Source organism: Mirounga angustirostris, unplaced genomic scaffold (genome assembly GCF_029215605.1).
Source record: "Mirounga angustirostris isolate CCGP_5_RB_7025 unplaced genomic scaffold, mMirAng1.0.hap1 SCAF_4, whole genome shotgun sequence".
Classification (NCBI taxonomy): domain Eukaryota; kingdom Metazoa; phylum Chordata; class Mammalia; order Carnivora; family Phocidae; genus Mirounga; species Mirounga angustirostris.
Window position 1 is genome coordinate 113156982 of NW_026991712.1, and position 23320 is coordinate 113180301.

Genomic DNA, 23320 nt, shown 5'->3' on the forward strand with positions numbered 1-23320 from the left:
ATGGTTTGTTTTTTTTGTTTTTTTACGGAAGCTCTATGCCCAGCATGGGGCTTGAACTCACAACCCTGAGATCAAGAGTCATGTGCTCTACCAACTGAGCCAGCCAGGTGCCCCCTTCATAATTATGCTATAAGTCAAGTATTTTTCATATCCCCTTTAACAAATGAAAAATTAGGATCCAGGCAAGTCACACTTCCTTTCTCAAAGACTTTGCTGGCATTGCACCATTATCTACCACTGATACGGCCATGGAGAAATCTGAGGCCAGTCTGATTTATTTCCTTTTAAAGGTGCCTTGATCTTTTTGCCTGAACGCTCAAAGGATTATTTATTTTTGAAGTCTAGTAAAATTCAATGGGATAGGTCACAAGGGTCATTCTGTCAGTTTTCTTGGGACACTGTGTGTCCTTTCAATCTATAAAGTGTCTTTTCACTTACATGAAGTCGCCTTGAATTGTACTTTGAATATTTTTTCATTTCCACTTGTTCTGTTCTCCCTCATGTGGACATGCTGGATATCCTTTGTCTTCTGTATCTATAATTTTGTCTCAGATTATTTTTAGTTCTTTTTAAATTTCCATTGCCGTTTTCTCCCTTTTCTTAACCTAGCCCTCATTGAAGTTTAACTGTGTTGTCATCTTTGTCTGCCTCCTTCCCCTGCCCCCACTTATAATGTGGTTTTAATTTCTAGGATTTTTTCCTTTTCTTCCTGAATTCTAGCTTATTTTACATTTCCTTCTGTTATCTCAGCATCAATTCTTCCGCTTTGAGGTCTTGTTTTTTAAGCTGTTTCATTAAGTCCTTTGAATTCACAGCATTATGTTTGGTCTGCTTTGTGGCAACATCTTTCTGGAAAATGTCTTTTTGTAACATTAGCTTTTCATTTTCTTTCCTCCTTTTTCTTGTAGATTTGCTGTATAGATCTTATTTTCCTTTGGTCATTACTCATTACTGAATGAAAAGCGTTCTTCCTCAACCAGCTATTTGTAGGAAGCAACTGGAGCAGTGAGTTGTGCTGCTAGGGAGGCGGCTGTGGCCCAGAGTTTGTGTGTATGTGTGTCATGTGTGAGAAGGAGAAAAAAGGAGAAACAAAGAGACAAAATCACTCACACAGATTGGCTTAGCGAGTATTACCTCCCCAGCAGATGCTCATAATATACTCTCCCTCAACCCATTTCATTAACAGACTGCCTCCAACATAGATAACATTTTGAAGGAGTTTATCATTCAGCACTGCCTTGTCTTGCTACTTCATGATGCCAGAGTCCTTGGAAGTTCCCACAGCTTGGGCCCCTTTAAATCTTCATTGCAGATCAGGGTAATGGTTCTACCCCTCGGGTGTACGGCCACTTTGGTGCTGTGCCAACACAGAACTGAAGTCACAGCTGGTCTTTAATCTCCACATACTGTGGACTCTGGTGTAATTTTCACTGAATTTGGTAGGCCATCCTCACTAACTGTGCCTTAAGGTTACCTTGTTACCTTATCAAAGATGGACTTTGTGTTTATTTCTCTTATTTCCTTGTTTTTGGGTAATCTCAAGGATGACCAGATGACAGAGGTAATTTTATTTTGTTATTTTTAAATATTTTGGTATTTTTTAAAAAGATTTGATTTATTTGTTTGAGAGAGAGATAGTGAGAGACAGAGCATGAGTGGAGGGGGAGGAGCAGAGGCAGAGGAAGAAGCAGACTCCCAGCTGAGCAGGGAGCCTGACATGGGGCTCGGTCCCAGGACCCTGGGATCATGACCTGAGCCGAAGGCAGACGCTTAACTGACTGAGCCACACAGGCACCCCAATATTTTGGTGTTTTAAACTTTAATTTTTTATTTTAAAACCAGAACCACTTTTTAAAAGAGTGCCTCTAATCTCAGAGCCAGGACCATACCCCTTCAGACCATGTTAAGTGGGAAAAATAGCTTCCAAATTCTATGCACACCCTAGTCCCAGCAAGATCTCCCATCATCATATAGATGGTAAGAACAGAGCTTGGATTCAAATTCAAGTCTGTCCAAATCCAGAGCCTGAGTTCTTTTTCATCATAGAACTTCATCTTAAAGAATACTGATATCTCCTTACATTGTCTTTATTATGTTTCTTCTTGTAAACATTTTCCTATTAACTACTTTTTGTTTTCTGGTTTTTAGTGTGACAAGTACAAGACTGGAGTTATTGATGGGCCTGCATGTAATAGCCTTTGTGTTACAGAAACTCTATACTTTGGGAAATGCTTATCCACCAAGCCCAACAATCAGGTATGGACATTATGAATAAACATTCCAGAATGATAATGCACTCTAATTTTACCTTAAATGAAAGCATTATTAAAAGAATTCTTGAACCAGAGCGTTAGGAACTTTTATATACTTCAATTTTGTGTGCTTTGATTCACTCTCCAACAGATGTTTATTAATCCCTTATTCCCAGTATATTCCAGACACTGTTTAGTTATTAGGAATTCAGTGATGATTAAGATAGATAAGATTACTTCCCTCATGGATCTTATATTTATTAATAGTGACTAATTCTGGGGTATGGGATTAAGGAAATGGAAACAGAATAGTTTTGCCCTTTCATCTTTCTGTGTAATGTGACTATTAAAAACTGTATTTATAGCGGGCACCTGGGTGGCTCAGTTGGTTAAGCAACTGCCTTCGGCTCAGGTCATGATCCTGGAGTCCCGGGATCGAGTCCCACATAGGGCTCCCTGCTCAACAGGGGGTCTCCTCCCTCTGACCCTCCTCCCTCTCATGCTCTTTCTCTATCATTCTCTCTCTCAATAAATAATAAAAATCTTTTAAAAAATGTATTTATAGCTATAAATGCTTACATTAACAAACAAGAAAGATCTCAAATCAACAAGCTAACTTTACAATTTAAGGAACTTGAAAAAGAACGAACTAAACCCAAAGCTAGCAGAAGGAAATAAATAATACAGTTTACAGCAGAGATAAATGAAATGGAGAAATGAAAAACAATAGAGAAAAATGAATGAAACGAAAAGTTGGTTCTTGAAAAAGATCAACAAAATTGACAAACCTTTAGCTAGATGGTCTAAGGAAAAAAGAGAAGGCTCAAATTACTAAAATCAGGAATAAAGTGGGGACATTACTGCTGATTCTACAGAAATAAAAAGGATTATATGAAAGTACTATGAACAGTTGTGTACCAACAAGTTAGATAACCTAGATGAAATGGACAAATTCCTAGAAATAGAAAACCTACCAAGAAATAGAAAATCTGAATAGATCTATAACTAGAAGGAGATTGAATCAGTAATCAAGAGTCTCCCAACAAGAAAAGCCCTGAGCCTGCCTTCACTGGTGAATTCTACCAAATATTTAAATCCTTCTCAGCCTTTTCCAAAAAATTGAAAAGAAGGGAATACTTCCTGACTCATTCTGTGTGGCCAGCATTACCCTGATACCAAAGCCAGATAAAGACACTTGTACAAGGAAAGAAATCTGCAGACTTTCTGTATATTAATGCAAAATCCTCAACAAAATACTACCAAACCAAATTGAGCATATTAAAAAGATCATACACCACGACCAAATGGGATTTATTCCTGGAATGCTGGAATAGTTTGACATACAAAAGTCAATCAATTTAATACACTAGATCAGCAGAATGAAGGGGAAAAAAACCCACAGGATCATCTCAGTTGATGCAGGAAAAGTATTTGACAAAATTCAGTACACTTTCATGATAAAAACACTCAGTAAATAGGAATAGAAGGCAACTACCTTAACATAATAAAATCCACATGTGAAAAACCCATAGCTAATATATTTAATGGTTAATGTCTGAAAGCTTTTCCTCTAAAATCAGGAACAAGGCAAGGATGCCCACTTTTGCCACTTGTATTCAACATAATACTGGAAGTTCTAGCCAAATCAGACAAGAAAGAGAAATAAAAGGCACCCAAATTAGAAAGGAAAAAGTAAAATTAGGGGCACCTGGGTGGCTCAGTTGTTAAGTGTCTGCCTTCAGCTCAGGTCATGATCCTAGTGTCCTGGGATCGAGCCCCGCATCAGGCTCTCCACTCAGCGGGAAGCCTGCTTCTCCCTCTCCCACTCCCCCTGCTTGTGTTCCCTCTCTCGCTGTGTCTCTCTCTGTCAAATAAATAAAATCTTTGAAAAAAAAAAAAAGTAAAATTATATCTGTTTGCAGATGACATGATCTTTTATGTAGATCATGGGAGGTAGAAAAACCTTTAATGGGGGTAGAAAACCTTTTATGGGGGGGAGAAAAACCTTTTATGTAGGAAGAAGTTGTGAGAGCTAATAAATGAATTCAGCAAAGTAGCTGGAAACAAAGTCAACACACAAAAATCAGTTGTATTTCTATACAGTAACAATGAACAATCCACAAAGAAAATTAAGAAAACCATTCTGGGGCGCCTGGGTGGCTCAGTCCATTAAGCGTCTGCCTTTGGCTCAGGTCATGATCCCAGGGTGCTGGAATCAAGCCCCGCATCAGGCTCCCTGCTCTTGGGGAGCCTGCTTCTCCCTCTCCTCCCTGCTCATGCTTTCTCTCTTTCATAAATAAATAAATAAAATCTTTAAAAAAAAAAAAAAGAAAACCATTCCATTTACAGTAGCATCAAAAAGAATAAAGTACTTAGGAATTAACTTAACCAGGGAGGTGAAGGACTTTACAATGAAAACTTCAAAGCATTGCCGAAAGAAATTAAAGATATAAACAAGTGGAAACACATCACACGTTCATGGATTAGAAGACTTAGTATTGTTAAGATGTTAATACTTCCCAAAGTGATCTACAGATTCAGTGAAATTCCCATCAAAATCCTGATGACATTTTTTGCAGAAATAGAAAAACCCACCCAAAAATTAATATGGAATCTCAAAGGACCCCAAATAGCAAAACAGTCATGAAAAAGGACTACAGAGCTGAAGGACTCATATTTCCTGATTTCAAAACTTACTACAAAGCTACAGTAATCAAAACGGTGTGTACTGGAATGAAGACAGACATATAGATCAATAGAATAGAAAGCCCAGAAATAAGCCCTCACATATTTGGTCAAATGATTTTTGACAAGAGTGGTAAGATCATTTGATAGAGAAAGGATGGTCTTTTCAACAGATGGTGCTAGGAAAACTGGATATCCACATACAAAAGAACAAAGTGGGACCCTTACCTAATACCATATGCAAAAATTAAGTCAAAATAGATCAAAGACTTAAATGTAAGAACTAAAACCATAAAACTCTTAGAAAAAAATACAGGGTAAAAGCTTCATGACATTGGATTTGGCAGTGATTTCTTGGCTCTGACACCAGAGGCACAAGCAACAAAAGAAAAAGAGACAAATTGTACTTTATAAAAATTTAAAAATGTTGTGCATCAGAAGAATATCAAATCTACAGAATGAGAGAAAATATTTGCAGATCATACATCCAATAGGGATTAATATCTAGAATATATAGAGAACTCCTGGGGCGCCTGGCTGGCTCAGTTGGTAAAGCATGCAACTCTTGATCACAGTGTCATGAATTTGTGCCCCACACACATTTACTAAAAAAAAATAGAGAAGGAGAGAGGGGGAGAGAGAGAGAGAGAGAGAGAGAGAGAGAGAGAGAGCTCCTAAAACTCAACAACAAAAACTACCAGATTAAAAAATGTGCAAAGGACTTGAATAGGCAATTTCTCAGAAAAAGATATACAAACGGCCAATAAGTACATGAAAAGATGCTCAGCATCACTTGATCATTAGGGAAATACAAATCAAAATCACAGTGAGATACCACTTCACACCATTAGGATGGCTACTATCAAAAAATGGAAATTTACAAGTGTTGACAAGAATGGAGAGAAATTGGAACCCTTATGCAGTGTTGGTGGGAATGTAAAATGGCACAGTTACTGCAGAAAACAGTTCCTCAAAATAATTAAAAATATGCTGTTCTTATGATCCAGCAATTTCACTTCTGGGTACATACCTAGAAAAATTGAAAGCAGAGTCTCCAAAAGATATTTGTACACCCAAGTTCAGGTCAGCATTATTCACAATAGCTAAAACATGGAAGCATCCAAGTGTCCATCAGAAGGTGAATAGAAATGCAAAATGTGGTATATCCATACAGTGGACTATTATTCAGCTTTAAAAAGAAGGAAATTCTGACACATGCTACTGTACGGATAAATCTTGAATTCACTTGCTAAGTGAATCTTGAGTTTCACTTGCTAAGTGAAATAAGCCAGTCACAAAAAGGCAAATTTTGTATGGTTCCATTTATATGAGATGCTTACAGTAGTCAAAATTATAAAGACAGAGAAGAGAATGGTGATGCCAGGGGCTTGGGGGGGAGGGGGAAAGGGAGTTATTATTTAATAGGTATAGAGTTTCAGTTTTACAAGATGAAGAGAGTGCTGCAGAAGGATAGTAGTGATGGCTGCACCACATTATGAATGTAATACCATTGAGCTGTACACTAAAAATGGTTAAGATGGTAAATTTTATGTTTTTAGTTTTTTACCACAATTAAAAAATTGGAAAAAATAAAATTGATCATGGTCAAAAATATATTTATTTAGGCATGCATTGCGTTTATAATCTAAAAGTTACATTAAAAAGCTAAATCTCAATATTTTGTTACTTGTTTTTGTAGGAGGAAGAAGACACTAAAAATACATTGGTAAAGTTCTCTATTCAGCCTAAAGAGTAATTTGTCATTCTTTTTTCACATAGATGTATTTAGGGATTTGGGGTAATCTACCAGGTGTTGTGAAATGTCAAATGGAACAAGCACTTCATCTTGATTTTGGAACTGAATTGGAACCAAGGAAAGAAATAGTCCTATTTGATAAGCCAACAAGGGGAACTACTGTACAGAAATTCAAAGAAATGGTCTATAGTCTCTTTAAAGTAAGTATTCCATTCACATGTTGCTAGTGTGAAGTGGTACATTCTTCTGGAAGAGTTGGCAAGACCTCATCCTAAGCCATAAAAATGTTGCTATTCTTTAACTTACATCCGGGACTCCATCTTGAGGAAAAAATTCAAATAAAATGTGTGGAGGATGTTTACATTAACATTATTTATGATAGCTAAAAATGTCCAGATATGAAAGGGGAGTTCATTAAGTAAATGAGCAGCTCTATAGTTTGATACTGTACCCAATACACATTTTTTAAAAGGTGGGAGAAGGGCTAAAATTAGTATGCATACCCTGATTGCAAATTATTTTAAAAATTTAAAGAAATATTCAAAGATTAAATATATTAAAAGATAAAAAATTTACCATTTTGGAAACAGTCTCATTTTTTATTGGTGTCATATTTTCATTCAAAATCTTTTAAGTTTACATTTTCAGACTATTTTATCCTAAGAACCTTCACAGGGACATACTTTTTAACCTTCATCATTGGAATAATACAACTTAAACAAAATAGTTGTTAATGTGTTAATTAGAAAATAGGAAAAAATAGACTCATTATAACTTTGGATATGAGCACATTACACTGCAATTTTGCAAGTAAATGTATGAATAAGACAGAATAATTAGTGTGTTGGATAACTGTATCAACAGGGCCCATGGGGCTGTGGGAGCTAGGGCGGCCCATTTCTTAAATATACTTAATGAAGTGGGTTTTACTGCAATTATATAAAACCTACTTCTAATCAACATAGTAAGCATCATAAATATTTGGAGATGTATTAAGTTCCTTTATGGAGACTCAGGAACAAGATTATTACTTAAGATGGTAATCCCCATAAAATTAATATGTATATTACATATGAGGTATTTTTCAGACCTTCTATGTTTAGCTAAATTCTTACCTTTATAGGCAAAGTTGGGTGACCAAGGAAATCTCTCTGAACTGGTTAATCTCATCTTGACGGTGGCTGATGGAGACAAAGATGGCCAGGTTTCCTTGGGGGAAGCAAAGTCAGCATGGGCACTTCTTCAACTAAATGAATTTCTTCTCATGGTGATACTTCAAGATAAGGAGCATACCCCCAAATTAATGGGATTCTGTGGTGATCTCTATGTGATGGAAAGTGTTGAATATACCTCTCTTTATGGAATAAGCCTTCCATGGGTCATTGAACTTTTTATTCCATCTGGGTTCAGAAGAAGCATGGATCAGTTGTTCACACCATCATGGCCTAGAAAGGCTAAAATAGCCATAGGACTTCTAGAATTTGTGGAAGATGTTTTCCACGGCCCCTATGGAAACTTCCTCATGTGTGATATTAGTGCCAAAAACCTAGGATATAATGACAAGTATGATTTGAAAATGGTGGACATGAGAAAAATTGTGCCAGAGACAAACCTGAAAGAAATTATAAAGGATCGTCACTGTGAGTCTGATTTGGACTGTGTTTATGGCACGGATTGTCGAACTAGCTGTGATCAGAGTACAATGAAGTGTACTTCAGAAGTGATACAACCAAACCTAGCAAAAGCCTGTCAGTTACTCAAAGACTACCTACTGCGTGGTGCTCCAAGTGAAATTCGTGAAGAATTGGAAAAGCAACTTTATTCTTGTATTGCTCTCAAAGTCACAGCACATCAAATGGAAATGGAACATTCTTTGATACTAAATAACCTAAAAACATTACTGTGGAAGAAAATTTCCTATACAAATGACTCTTAGTTCATTTGGACATTGTGACCTATAATTATAGGAAACTTAACAATTCTAAGGAAAATGTTTGAGCATTTAAAAAAAAAAAAAAAGGCTTCTGATTCAAATCCCTGCCAGTTACACAAAACTTCTTCCCCCTGGTTTTAAGAAGCCATCATCTTAAGATACATGTTGATTGCTGAAGTAATGGCAGGAGGTATAGGATGAACAGGTCCAAAGATTTCATTCCTGCTGTTAGAAGCCCTGGTTGATTTTCCAGTACATTCACTGTGTAACTATTTTGACTAATGACCTAAAATAATGCTGTGAAAAGCCTCATTCCATAAACATCAACAGTGAGAGTATTTTGTAGATGTTAGCCAAAATACCATTGCTGGAAACATTGTTTGCATTGAAGCTGCTGTTAAAAAAATAATTATACATTTACTAAAGTCTTAGCATGGTAAAGTTCGCACATTAACAGAAATTAAGACTGTAAAGCAGGTAAAGTTACTCCTTTATAAACAGATGTTGGGTTAATAGCATGGTTTGTTGTATTTATAGACTTAAAACATTTAGACATCATATGGCTTCAGAATGTTTTGAGTGGTTATTAGCCTCGTAATTGCCAATTTTAAGAGGCTGAAACTGGATGAGCTTTCATCATCCTAGATTTGATGGGTCCTTCTTAGTGTCAATGAGCTGAGTCCTTTAAAACTGACATTAAGGCCATCAAACCCAACCCAGATCCATGCATCTGAATTTGAGCTATGGGGAAGTGGGACATTAGGAGCCAGACTCTGAAATCATGTAACTTTTTAATAACAATTTCCCATTTTTGAACAGTATTTCCTGTTGGCCAAAGGGCTATTTAAGAGGCATGTAGTTTTTTTTCATGTAAACTTGATATGCAAGTTAGTATTTGCCCTTTTAATGTTATTTTCATGTTTATTAAGATCTGGCATGTATCTCTCAACATCTCCATAAAATGGAACACCTTATCTGAAGGAAGACTCAATATATTCTGCTCAAAGTTTTCACCTGAGTAAAGTGAATGTTAGTTATGTGAACTTCATTGGACAGCTTTCTCTCAAAAATTAAAGCCATTGATTTAGCACCAGTTTTATTTTAAAATTGTGTACTTTGAAGGTACTTTTTCTTCCCACCAGCCATCTGGTTACAATGAATGAAGAAGTATTTCCTAGAGGACAGTTGGTCTCTTGCTTGCCACACTGTTTAGGGAGAGCTGCACATCATACAACTGGAGGGATTAACTCCTGTCAGGGAAAACAGAAGCCTGAGAAGCAGGTGTGAATTTTGAGTCAATATGTAAAGTTATATTTGTTTCTCAAAGAAAAAAACCTGTCAACTCCTCTGCTTTTTTATTTCAGGTTATTTCCAACAGTTTCATTAATAAGAGTTTAACACAGACAGCTGCTTGATGAATAAGTTTATTATTGTCTTTAACTGAAAAATCTTCACAGAAAATTGTGGTTTGGTTTATTAGCTCTCAGCAGCCCGCTCCTGAGCTCTAAGGAAGCTTGCCTTCTTCTGAGCTACCCGATCTTTCTTTTGGGCAAGAGACATTTTGGGACGGTTCCACCTAAAAAACAAAGTAAAATTAAGAGATAAATGTAATTTTTTAAAAGCATAGCTATAGAGGATAGAAAATAGTTAACTCGGATTGAAAAAGACTCTGGGATCAGGTAAAACAATCCAAGTTCCAATATACATTTATGATCTTAATCTAACTTTAAAAATGCAGTAACTGGTAAAAAAAAAAAAAAAAAAAACTTTATATAACTGGTAGTTATACTGTACTGGGACAGAACAGGTCAGCTCAGTAAGTACCTTCTGAGGCTTACACATTTCCATCACCACAATTACTTTAGCAAACCTGGTTCCCCTCACTTCTGCAACATCATGCAGAGCTAGTGATCGAGTTTGCACAACTTGAGAGTCTGAGTAAGGTGAAACAAGGCAAGGAACTCCTCCCAACCTCTTAAAAAGACAATAGTAAGATGCATACCTCTTCTTTTTAACTTCTTTCTTAGGCTTCTTCTCATAAACTGGATTCTCTCGTATAGCAGCATGAGCTTTCTTATACATCTCCTCCATCTGAAAGAAAGCAAAGCAAACAGTACTTGGTTTCATTTCACATGCCCTATATAGTCATATAATGTGTACTGCGTTCTACTACTTGTTCTATTTTGTCTCTAAACCAGACTGTCAAAAGGAACTAAACTAGGTCAACCCTGGTTATCTCTCTAAATTTCTACATGTAGCCCACATTTTCCTAAGAAACCCATAGGCAATGTGAACTAACACTATTCACAAAACTCAATCACACTCAAAAATTTGCATGGGTTTCTGTAAAAACATGTATGTTCATTTAAAATACTGTCTGACCTAAATTCTTTTATTCAAGTGAGGATTTGTGCCAAAACAAAGTATTTAAGATGTTAAGGAAGACTAGATGGGGCCAAAAAGCAACTGCTATAAATTCATTTTTGTTCTCCCACATACCCCAGATTTGTATTTTCCATCAGTACCTGATAGGTCTTTCAATGCTACTCCCAGCATTGCACACCAGGCACCTCTTGTATCTATTACTACTAGGTTTCTGTGTAAACAGAATGTTTCAATTTCCCCAGAAAACCCCAAAACACCATCCAATTAGATCTTAATGAGAATTTTGTTCTAAAACTTATCAAAAACCAATGCTGAAATTCTCGAATTGTTTCAATTACCTCCTCCAAATGACACTTGATTCTATAGATGATCAAGACATGAAACAGCTATAAAATACCTGAATGTTCACTACCCAAATCTAGGAACAATTACAGCCCCCTAAAGAATAAGTCGAAGTAATCCAACTCTAAAATTACTTGTGTAAAACTTAGCAAATGAAAATAATGCCAACACTGCAGGACACCTCAACTACCTAAATCCCTCCTGAAAACTAATTTCTCTACCTCTGTTAAGCATTCTATTATAGCTTTCCACTGTATTTAACAAATCCATTTGATGACTTCAAATGTAGTCATTTAATAAATCTAAGCAACTCGGTCCATTCCTTCCAAAAGAGACAAACAGGATACACAACCATGTATGTAGCTAACAGCATGAGTTTAGGTAAAGACCACTTCCTCTTGGAGCCATGTCAGATGTCTGCAGAGGATTTCAGCAGGCATGCATAAAAGGCCTCCAAAGATCAAATTAATGAGCTAGCCGGGAAAAGTACATCAGCCTAAGAGTGGTCCAGATAAATATATCACATATAAAGGAGAGCATTAGGAAACTGGTATCTGAAAGCAGCTTGAGAATTTGAAAAGTTCTGAACAAGAGGAAGAGATGTCTTAGGAAGAAAAACTATGCAGGCCAAGCAGAATTAGAGTCACAAGTAAAAGACCTATTTACCAGAGGGAACAAGGGCGATTGTCAATAGTAACATAAAAGTATGGATTTCTGAAAATTAACATGCATTTGCATTACTAATATAAACTAATGTAGTATTACCCTTTTCCTAGCTCAAAAACTCAAGTTATATGTTTATTATCCCTAGACTGTGTACTAAGCATACAAATAACAGAAAAGGATCTTTTCCCAATTACAACTCCATTTAAAAATAATTTTCACAGGTGCCTGGGTGGCTTAGTTAAGCGTCTGCCTTCCGCTCGGGTCGTGATCCCAGGGCCCTGGGATCAAGCCCCACATCGGACTCCATGCTCCTCCCTCTCCCTGCTGCTCACCCTGCTTGTGCTCACTCTCTTTCACGCTCTCAAATATATAAATAAAATCTTAAAGTAGAAATAATTTTTACAGGGTGCCTGGGTGGCTCAATCAGTTAAGCATCTGACTCTGATTCTGGCTCAGGTCATGATCCCAGGGCCCTGAGACTGAGGCCCCCCGCATGCTGGTGTGGAGCCTCACCCTCTGTCCCTCTCCCACTACGCACTCACTCATGCTCTCAAATTCTCATAACCAAAGCTGTGTGAAAATAGAAATTATGCACTAACGGAACAGTCATTTGATATGTAACATCAATTTATCCACAACTCCATAGTTGTATACAAGTTTTATAAAAACCAGTGCTATTTTTGTGTTCTATGCCTATCATCTTCCATTACTACAATGTGTTAATAGATAGCCTTGAAGATATAACTTTAGGCTGATAAAATTTCCAACATTAAATTTCCATTTGCAACATCAAGCAGAACTAGTGATCTAATCAGTACAACTCTCCATGTGCTTGCCTGAGACATTCAGAAAGTCCAGAACATAGAACTTACTTGCTATAAAGAACCTTTCTTCCACACGGCTTCAAAGTAAGTTTAGTAACTAGCATCTCCTATCAGGATAGATGATTCTAACTATGACCACAGGAATGAAGTCTATAAATTCAGAACAGCCAAATGTGTAAAAGCCACCAAAGGCTTTGGATTTAGATGCTTGAAGCCTGCTACCCTTCAGTTATCTAAAAATTCCTAAAAGCATGTTGGTAAGTCTAGCTCTTTATAATTACCCTATCTGACTTTTACCTTACCCTCACCCAGTATCCCAATTTCATGTCCTTCCACTTTAAGATAAGAACAGCTTATCTGAGTCTATCTATACCTGTTAACATACTCATGGTTCAACTTTGAACTGTTAACCTGAAATAAAACTATTAATTTCAGTGGGGCGCCTGGGTGGCTCAGTCGTTAAGTGCCTGCCTTCAGTTCGGGTCGTGATCCTAGGGTCCTGGGATCGAGCCCCGCATTGGGCTCACTGCTTAGCAGGAAGCCTGTTTCTCCCTCTCCCACCCCCCTGCTTGTGTTCCCTCTCTTGTGGTGTCTCTGTCAAAGGGATAAATAAAATCTTTAAAAAGAAAAAACTATTAATGTAACCACAAAAACCAAGTAGTAAACCTGACTCTAAATTAACCAACACAGGCATTTTTAGTTAAAATTTTTACCATGTCTGGAGTTACGTTGTTCTTTATGTATTGAGAGAATTGTTTCTTGTAAGCATCTTCATCTTCTTCCATTAGGTAACGCATATAATCTGCAACATTCTGACCCATGATGTGCTTTCGATGTACTTCTGCATTGAATTCTTTGCTTTCTGAATCATAACCAGGGAATCGTTTGGTACTAAAATAAAGTTTTTCATATTTTAGTATTAAGGATTAAAATCAGTTCACTAGCAGGAATTCATTTCAGTAGCTGCCATCAGTCCCGTCTTGAAACAATTAATTGCATCATATGCAACCAAAGGACCAACTACTGACCGCTCAGTTAGTGGGATATCATCATTCAGCAGCTAATCTCTGAATTCCAGGAAGGAAGAGAAAATCATGCTACAAACACCTTTAAAGCCATGAAAACCAAGTGTCCAACACTAAAGTTAGTTCTCCTTATAAACATAGGAAAGAGTTTCAAATCTGCTCCCTCCAAATCCTAGACTTTCTCAGGGCTGCCTCAGGGCACATGGGAAAAAGTAATTTGTTCAAGACCACCTCTGATAGGTGTCTTGCAAGAGACCTGCAGGTCCTCAAAAAAATATGCCCTACCATTATAGAAGTTCCAGTTAGGTTACATTTTAAAGGCTAACCTCCCCAACCCCAAAACCTACAGCCAGAAGAAATTTTTCTTAGGGATTTACCAACCATTAAAATATCCCTAAGAAGCTAATTAATCACTTTTTAAAGATGCATCTACTCAACAATAACAAAAATTAACTCAAAACCAAAGGAACTACCAAATCAAAACCTATTTAACTTATGTGAATGGTCTATAATCTTACTTCCAGCTGAAAGCTCTCATAAGCCTTTTCTCAAATTCTTTTTCTAGAGTCGACAGTTTTCCATAACTGAGTAAAACAATTTTCATTCTCAATGAAAAGAAAATACACTGGGAGGGGAGTGGACTGGAGTTGCTCATTTCTAACCAAAACTAAGCCACAACACAAAAGCTAGTTTTTTCAACCCTGGCTTTTCCACTACTGGCTCCACAACCTTGAACAACCTCAAACTCATTTATAAAACGCATTACAATTCCTTCCTGCCCTGCCAGGTTCCTTTTGCAGAGTACTAAGCATATAGCAGGAACACAAGGATAGCTACTTAATTGATTCATTCAGTAATCTCCATAGTCCAACCAGTTAGAAATGGAAATACTGGGAGTCCAAATAATGAAGCCTTGAATACGGTATTACCTGTGAGGGATAGACAAGCCTCCATCCACCGCTCCCTTGAGGGCCCCAAAAACTTTATTTCCAGTAGTAGTTCTGGCAAGCCCTGCATCCAAATAGCAGGTGAAGGCACCAGGTTGACCATCAATGCTTTCCACATTGTATTCATCTCCAGTCACTTCCACTTGGCCTTCATAGATCTTGTCCATGCCAAACCTATTGAGGAGCTAATAACAAAAAAAACAGTCTAAATATATTCAAACAATTCTAACGTTATCAGGTCACAACTTTAATGACCTGATACCTAGAAAAATTTTCCTTCAAAATCCACTTATCCCTCTGTACCAATTTACTTTTAAGATGCTACAAAAAGAAACTTCAAACATTCAGTTTCACACCTTTGTCTTATAGCTTCTGAATCTTTCCTACATGTCCATACTTGATTTATGTAGTAACCCATTAACATGTAACCATTATCTATTCAAGGAATTTATTCTCCATAATTTTTTCAGTCCTATTTGGCTACAATAACTCAAGAACCAAATATTAAATGTTACATGTAATTTTGATTAATTTGATTAAAATCTTAGAAGCATCGGGGCATAAGAGATGGCGCTATTCTCCAACTACATTATGTTAATAAGGGTGAATCCTCTGCTAGTGCACCTAGCTACTGCTTCACCACAAACAGTGTGACTTTGTATACCATGTTGCTCTCATATGACATTGTTCCCCACCCTCACTCAAACATATTTATAATCAGTGAAGATATAGGTCCCTAACAATGATGCATGCTTAACAATTCCAATGCACAACAAGATCAGTAACTGAGAAAACAAAAATAAGGCAAAATCACATTTTCATCTTTCTGCATATTACTGGAAATGCTGCCACCCAGAGGCAAAGATAATTAAAAAACTGAATCCCATACCCATGCCTGCCCACCCCCCTCCCCCGCCAAATTTAAGACATTGTTTCTCAAACTTTAACATGTATATAAAGAACCTGGACATCCTGTTAAAATATAAATTCCAAGGGCGTAGAGTAAAGCCTACATTTTAAATGTACACTGATTGATAGCCAGAAGATCTATACTACTGAGTAGCCAACATCTGCACGGTCCAACAAGGCAGCCACTAACTAGCCAGAAACGGCTATTCAAATTAAGGTAAAAATTCAGTTCCTCAGCAGCACCAGCCACATTTCATGTGCTCAATATCCACATGTGGCTGGTGGCTATCATTCTTCAGTTTAGATTCCACTGATCTAAATCTACCCAACAGGGCAACAAAACAGAAAAACCTCCCCAGACAGATCTGCTGTCTCAAAGTCTGTACTTTTATCAGAGAGAAAGCACAAGCAGGGGTAGAGGGAGAAGCGGGCTCCCTGCTGAGCAAGGAACCTGATGTGGGACTCGATCCCACGACCCTGGGATCGTGACCTGACCCGAAGGCAGACACTTAACGACTGAGCCACCCAGGCACCCCCTCAAATTCTGTATTTTTAAAACTGTCCTCCTTGATGACCCTGTAAGCAACAGCTCAACAGCAGGTACTCCCAGAAGCCACAGCTGAGGGTATCTTACTCATGTATCAACATCTATCTTGCAGACAACTCAAAAAATGAGCTGGTTCCAAAATATATTACTTAAAGTTATCTTCTAGGGCGCCTGGGTGGCTCAGCTGGTCAAGCGACGGCCTTCGGCTCAGGTCATGATCCTGGAGTCCCTGGATCGAGTCCCGCATCAGGGTCCCTGCTTGGCAGGGAGTCTGCTTCTCCCTCTGACCCTCCTGACCCTCCCCCCTCTCATGCTCTCTCTCTCTCAGTCTCTCTCTCTCAAATAAATAAAATCTTAAAAAAAAAAAAGTTATCTTCTACATACCCTGCGGGCCAGCAGCAGGCCGGTACAATATGCTGCAGCATAATTTGTCAGGCCAACCTTCACACCGTACTTTGGGAGTTCATGAGCATAAGCCGCACAAACTATCATATCTCCTTCTATGCGGGCATAAGCAATCTGAAAGAGAAAAAGCAGGTTAGTCATCTGTGCTTTCAACTGTTTGATATTTGTCCTAGATACCTTCTTTTTCAAAGGACTTAAAAAAAAAAAAAAAGCTGGAGACAAATCTACAACACTCAGAATCTTTGTTAACCCCACTCAATGAGTTTATGGCTTGGTCAACTATTTCTGTAAATGTTTGTCACAATAATGTCACAAATAGAGCTAAAATTACCATATAGACAGTAAACATTGAAATGCCTTTGGAATAAGTTAGAGACTGTTATTCCTAATAATACTGAAAAGCCTCTTAGCTGCATGAGCCAACGAATTAAAGAGGCACCGTGAAAAGTCAAAAGGAATCTCCAATTACTTCAAACATCTTTTGAATTAAGCATATCAAAGTCCAATGTTTCTGACAGTGTTTAGTTATCTGAACTTAGGTATGAAGGAACATTGTCTTCACAACCAACAAATTAGTTTGCCCAGAAAACAGATGTGCCTGCCCCCTCCCTGCAAAGACTCAGCAAATCTTAACTGTGAAAATTTTCTCTAGTTGTAAAAGCCCAGAAAACTAGCTTCCAGGAGCAACCTGCCACTTTGTGGAGGTCTTTCACGTGGGAGAAACCTTCATACGTATTTATCAAAACGTACTTTCAACAATAAGCAGGAATAAAAACAATCTTAAGAGCCTAATTAAACCTTCACAACTACCTACCTCTTCAGTGAGGAGTGGTTATGTGGCACATAAGGCTGTACAACACGTCAGGATTTAGTCCCTGACAAATTCTATGATTCTACTGGAACTGCAATGTACAAGAACCTTCTAGCGTGCCTCAAATTTATCCTCCTACCCCTATAAAATAGCACAGCAGCCTAGCTCTCTCTAATCCTCTTTTCCCCCATTAGAAAATGAGATTAAATGAGTCTGGTCAGGAGTGCCAGACATGGCTGATTTTCAAGAGAGTATTTTCCAGTACCACCCTCCCCACTCAAGCTCCAACTTCAGACCTACTGGAAGGAAAAGTACTACTCAATGTTTTTAGAATGCCAGGCACTAGAGGGACCTTCTAATCCATACATATGTTTTGCTTCCCAAGTACAACTTCTCTAGCAGTGAATTCTAGGGGTGAGGTTTACCACCCATTCCTTAAGTTTAGACTATAACTTACCTGACAAATGATATCTCTGTTGGTTACACGAACTATCATCCTGTATTTAGGTGTGTTGTACTTATTTTTATCTTGAATTACCAAGCGTTTCCGGGCATAATAATCAGTTTTACCCTCTGAAAGAAAAAAGTAACTTTAAGAAAGTCTATTCCACTAAAGATTCTTCTAATACTGTGAACACGAGTAACTGACCATACCTCGTCTTCTTCTAAATTTCACTTGGTATCTCTTGAAGTAAGCCTTATTCTTGACAACCTTAACAAACCCCTTTAAGAAAAAAAGGTTATTAAAACTTTGATAAATTGTTGACGGGATTTTTGACATCTGAGTTAACTGTGTAACAAAATAACACTTTAACTTCAAGAGTGAACCCATGCAACTGTCACTTTAGAGTCCAGTTTCTCAAACCACAGGGGATCAAGAATCACCTTTTCTACTTTCCATCAGTCGCTTTTCCAAAGCATTGCTCTAGACAGCGATCAATCTTGCCTATCGTCGGTTTGTTGTGAGCACTGTATGTCCCATTTTGAAAACCTAACCTCGTATTTCCCGCACCGTTCACGCACGTTTTTCAAAAAGCCTTGCCACGAAACTCATCTGGTCAAGGGCCTATTTAGCAATTACTCCCGATTAAATCGGCACTGTCCCCCACTAACCAAAGCAACACCCCGGCCCAAAAATCATTAAAAACTGCCGGCAACAGTCTAGAGAACGAGACAAGAGGCACATACCCAACTAAATGAGCTTCCTTTCGGGGCCCAGAGAAATCACAGCCTCCAGGCTGACTGCTAAGTTTAAAAGGCACTTCTGAAAGACCCACCAACCCGACACTCTCCCGAGAAAACCATGGGAACAGTCAGGTGTGGATGGGTCCGAGGAGCCGCAGCCCGTCTCCACTCAGGCATCCCCCCGCTAGTCTGAGACCACCAACTGCACGCAATCTTCCCCGCCTGCCGGTGTCCGGTCGGACCAGCCCGTCTACTAAACTCACCCCCCCTCCCCAATCCTCCACCCTAGATCCTGATCTTCTTCGTCAACCCCTCCCCCAAAGCCTGCGCGCCGGGCGGCAGCCATTAAGGCCACGCTGGGAGCGGCATCCCCACCAGAGCAGAACCCACAATCCAACGCCATCCAACCCCTGCGCCGCGCGAGACGGACCCTACACTGGCGTTTGGGCAAGGGCAGGGAACCCCCGTGCAGACGGAGCCCAGATTCCAGAAATCGACTCACCATCCTGCGGAACAGAGACCGGCGTCCGCGGCTCGCCACAGACCAGCAGGCCCAGCAGCGCTCCGCTAGGGTGAAAAGGCCTCAGCCCGTGCGCAGGCGCAGTATGTAGCACTGACGATCACGCGAGCGACGTGTGGAAGAGAGAGCGCGCCAGCCCTAGGCGTGCGTTGTACTGTCCCCTGCTGGCGGGAGGACCGATGCCGGCCTTCGCCGGGCGGTAACAAACCTTAAGCGCCACTGAGTCCCCAAACTCCTGGCTGGCATTCCCACGGAGATGGGCGGTGAGCAGTAGCAGGTAGGATTATAGGAGGTTTTCAGTTTAAGAAGTTGTTTCGTAACAAAGATATAAGACTTTTGTAAATAGGAAAAAAAAGTTTAAATAGAATATATTTGCTGTGGAGCCCTTTTGCCCCCTCCCGGACACCACCTCCTGGTCTACTCATCCTGCTCCCGAGCATACAGAATCTGGAAGCCTTGTCCCAGTCCTTCAAACCTGAGTGAGGGGCCCCTCTTCTGCTTCCCCACAGCACCTTGGGACTTGCTTCAGCCCACTGTGGCCGGTAAACCGCTTGAGGGTGGGCTTTGCTGCCCCAGTTCACCTTGAATCGCCAGCACCGAGCCCAAGTGCTGACGTTCAGTAAGTGCTCGGTGTTTGTTAAATGATAAAAGAAGAGCTTGCTGCTCTGCTTTCTCCTTCCCTTTACCTCCCCGATCCCTGACCCGTGACAGCTTCATTCCTTTTCCCTCCCTCCATCACTCTGAACGAGGCAGTTTAACATTTCTCTGTTAAGTCCTTTTTCCCCCCACTCTTTTAAAACTAATTGTAACTAGGGAATGAGCGGACTGATTCTCCACACGGCGGACTGAGGAGAACCAATCAACAACCAACCAACCAAACAAACAAAAAAAGCACCTCAAGACAAAGTATTCCCTTACCTAACAGCATTTCAAAGGTGGTCTTTGGGCTATTGCATGGGAGTCATTTGGGTACTAGTTAAAATGCAGATATCTGAATATCCCCCACCTCTACTGAATCAAACTTGCTGGTTTGGGGACCAGGAATCTGCGTTTTTAATTTGGCCTCAATCTTAATCAATTCAGGAGGTCTCAGGAAAGCAGAAAACAAGTCCTATTTTGCCCAATAACGGAATTTACTGGATCTACCAGGAAAATAAGACAAATTGCCGGCACAGCTGCTTAAAATATTCCCATCCGCAGAATGAATGTTGACTCTATATATACCCCCATCGTTCAATGATTTAATCTTTCTCTTGGGAGATGAATATGCCTATGTTTAATCTAGCAGGAAAAAATCAGTTCATAAACTGCTCAATGTCAGAGCAGGAAGAAGGGTCTGTCAAACAGGATGACAAGGTTAAGTGGGCTCCAACAAACAGCCACTAGAATAAACTTGAATTATGATGCCAATTTCCTCAGTTTCAATTTGTAACTTCTTATATAACAGGAAAAATATATATCGAGTCCACTCTGGCCAATATTAACAGAGCTTTCAAGGAGAAATGTTAAAACACTCCTCACAGGAGGGGCGCCTGGGTGGCTCAGTCATTAGGTGTGAGCCTTTGGCTGGGGTGGTGGTCCCAGGGTCCTGGGATCAAGCCCCCAGGGTCCTGGGATTGAGCCCGGCATCCGGCTCCCCGCTCAGCGGGAAGCCTGCTTCTCCCTCTCCCACTTCCCCTGCTTGTGTTTCCTCTCTTACTGTGTCTCTGTCTGTCAAATAAATAAATAAAATATTTTTTAAAAAGAAACAAAAAACACTCCTCAGAGGCAAGTGTAGTTCCATCTTTGTTGAGTAACAGTTGAAAACATAAGGAAAGAAGTATATAATTTGTATTTATAGAAAATACTTAAAGATCTTCATTTTGGTGGTTCATCAATTTAAAGGCGCCACATGTCTTTGTCAGGCCCTGCTTACCCTGGAGGGTGGAAGCATCAGAAGGAAAGTCTACCTGGAAAGAGGCCCACCCCTAACTTTTGCATGTTTTAGGGCAAGAGTATGTATGAAGGCCCACATAGCATGCATCTGAATATTTAGAAGTTACGAAGCAACCTAACACATTGTTGAATTAAACATGTCTTATCCTCCTTATCCTTCTTCCTCTTACTTATAAATCTTTACAACAAAATTAAAAATGCATGTACCTATTCCCCTTGGTTGCAGCTGGGGGTTTGTGGCTAGGATTGGCTGGCTCAGCCAATACAGTTGGGGACACCGGGAGCCAGGGTAATTTGTCTAGCACCCTTGACCAACATAATCTTGCTCAAGTGGTAAAAATTAAAAAGTAATGGGACAAGTCAAATTTGTGTTTCTCCTAATGTGATGCACCGAGAAGTTCGAACAAAGAAGTACTTCCTACTAAATCTACGTAATTTAATCTGATTACATAATTTAACTACTCTGATGCATGATGAACTACAAACAAACTCAAACTGAGGGACATTCTACAAAGTAACTGGTTTCTATTCCTCAAAAATGACGAAATCATGATGGATGAGGAAAGACTAAAGAACTATTCCAGGGGTGCCTGGCTGGTTCAGTCAGTAGAGCATGTGGCTCTTGATCTTGGGGTCATGAGTGTGAGCCCCATTTTGGGTGTAGAGGTTACTTAAAAATAAAATCTTTAAACAACAACAAAAAAGAACTATTCCAGATGGAAAGAGACCAAAGTGACGTGACAACTGAATGCAGTGTGTAATCCTGGATTACATCGTGGACAGGAAATGAAAAAGATAAAAAGGAAGACTAATTTCTTTTGTACAAAGGACATTCTCAGAACAATCAATGAAATTTGAATAGACTCTGTGGATTAGGGATGCCTGGGTGGCTCAGTCGGTTAAGCATCTGCCTTTGGCTCAGGTCATGATCCCAGAGTCCTGGGATCAAGTCCCACATTGGGCTCTTTGCTCAGCAGGGAGCTTGCTTCTCCCTCTGCCCCTCCCCCCTGCTCGTGCGCTCTCTCTCTCTCTCATGCTGTCCCTCTCTCTCAAATAAATAAATAAAATCTTAAAAAAAAAAATCTGTGGATTAGATGGTAGTAATAGATCAATGTTAATTTTATTTTGATAGGTACACTATGGTTATGTGCAGGCGTTCTTGTTTTTTAGGTAATATACTCTGAACTATTTTGGAGTAATAGGCATTATGTCTGCAACTTACTCTCAATATATGGCTCAGGGAAAAAATCACATATGTGTGTGTATACACATATACACATATATATGTGTGTTTGTAAAGAGAAAGAAAATAATAAAGCAAATGGGTTAAAATGTTAACAATGGGGAATCTGGGAAAAGGGTATATAGAAATTCTTTGTATTATTTTTAAAATCATTTTGTGATTTTGAAATTATTTCAAAATAAAAAATAAAACAGTTCTTGCTGGAGTGGGAAATATTTATTTATTTTTATTTTAAATGAAAGTGAATTCAATTTTGTCAAACTCAAATATGTCAAACATATTACAAATAGGCAATAAATCAGCAATTTCTTTTATTGTACTGATGGTTTCACACCAAAATATGGAAAGATTTCTGTGATGTTACCTATGTATTATGATTTTGAGATAACTACTTACTGCCTTAATCAGCTGGTTCTGTACTCAAATCACCAATTTTAATAATTATGATCAAAAAGCATCCTATGTTATTTCAAAATTTTTTTTCTTTGCAATTGGTTTTTGCTTTATTTGAATTTATGGTTATACACTGAAGGATAGCAAAAAGTATGGACTACTTTATGATTGGATCCTCTTCATTGATATTAATCCATTAGAAACATTTTAAACTTGAACTTTTATCTAAGAAAAAATAATTACCCTTCCTCAATGAAAGAATAAACTTCATTTCTTTAAAAAAAATGTGTAAATCTGTGGGTTTTATGGAACTGAAAGTCAGCAAAATATCAAAGACAACCAAACATAATTATGATCACCACCATAATTATGTCTGGGTGTTCTGTTGATAAGATATTGGTATTTGAATGACTAATAAGACCAAGATATACACAATTAATATAATTATATATTAATTATATATATATAATTAATATATATAATATTAATATACACAATTAATAAATTATATTTATTCCATAAAAGTTCTTTTTCATATCTTCATTTCAGCAAAATTT

At 38.6% G+C, this 23320-nt stretch overlaps 2 protein-coding genes and 2 non-coding genes across 9 annotated transcripts in view; 1 reads left to right on the top strand and 3 right to left on the bottom strand.

Annotated features, from left to right (window-relative positions):
* Positions 1–9714, top strand: part of DIPK1A (divergent protein kinase domain 1A) — a 124680-nt gene extending 114966 nt beyond the window's left edge. For all 5 annotated transcript variants that reach the window (XM_045897182.3, XM_064588811.1, XM_054512744.2 and 2 more), the window contains 3 exons: positions 2149–2256; positions 6717–6893; positions 7817–9714. In XM_045897182.3, the coding sequence (XP_045753138.1) occupies positions 2149–2256; positions 6717–6893; positions 7817–8629 (1098 nt within the window). In that variant the 3' untranslated portion in view covers positions 8630–9714. The remainder of the gene's footprint in view (positions 1–2148; positions 2257–6716; positions 6894–7816) is intronic.
* A 320-nt stretch (positions 9715–10034) lies between these two features.
* On the bottom strand, positions 10035–19540 carry RPL5 (ribosomal protein L5). Of its 2 annotated transcripts, none has more exons than XM_045897186.2 (8): positions 19175–19540; positions 18142–18211; positions 17945–18060; positions 16656–16790; positions 14798–15000; positions 13557–13734; positions 10629–10717; positions 10035–10202 (listed from the first exon to the last, which is right to left on the bottom strand). In XM_045897186.2, the coding sequence occupies exons 1-8, from the start codon at positions 19175–19177 to the stop codon at positions 10103–10105; spliced, it is 894 nt and encodes a 297-aa protein (XP_045753142.1). In that variant the 5' UTR covers positions 19178–19540; the 3' UTR covers positions 10035–10102. The 2 variants fall into 2 exon arrangements, with proteins under 2 accessions (XP_045753142.1, XP_064444884.1); XM_064588814.1 differs by having other exon boundaries at positions 10629–10713; positions 13556–13734; positions 19175–19316.
* LOC123860697 (small nucleolar RNA SNORA66) lies at positions 10413–10549 on the bottom strand. The gene has a single exon (XR_006794815.1). It is a non-coding gene; the product is annotated as a small nucleolar RNA SNORA66 (small nucleolar RNA).
* On the bottom strand, positions 13806–13901 carry LOC123860685 (small nucleolar RNA SNORD21). Its single transcript, XR_006794803.1, has one exon. It is a non-coding gene; the product is annotated as a small nucleolar RNA SNORD21 (small nucleolar RNA).
* Positions 19541–23320: the final 3780 nt, after the last annotated feature.

Excerpts from the sequence above, each read along its gene's own strand:
- RPL5 (XM_045897186.2), bottom strand. Across the intron at positions 10,718-13,556 it reads ACAACGTAACTCCAGACATG|ATGGAGGAGATGTATAAGAA; the intron begins GTAAAAATTTTA and ends GCTTTCTTTCAG. Across the intron at positions 10,203-10,628 it reads AAAGAAGTTAAAAAGAAGAG|GTGGAACCGTCCCAAAATGT; the intron begins GTATGCATCTTA and ends TTTGTTTTTTAG.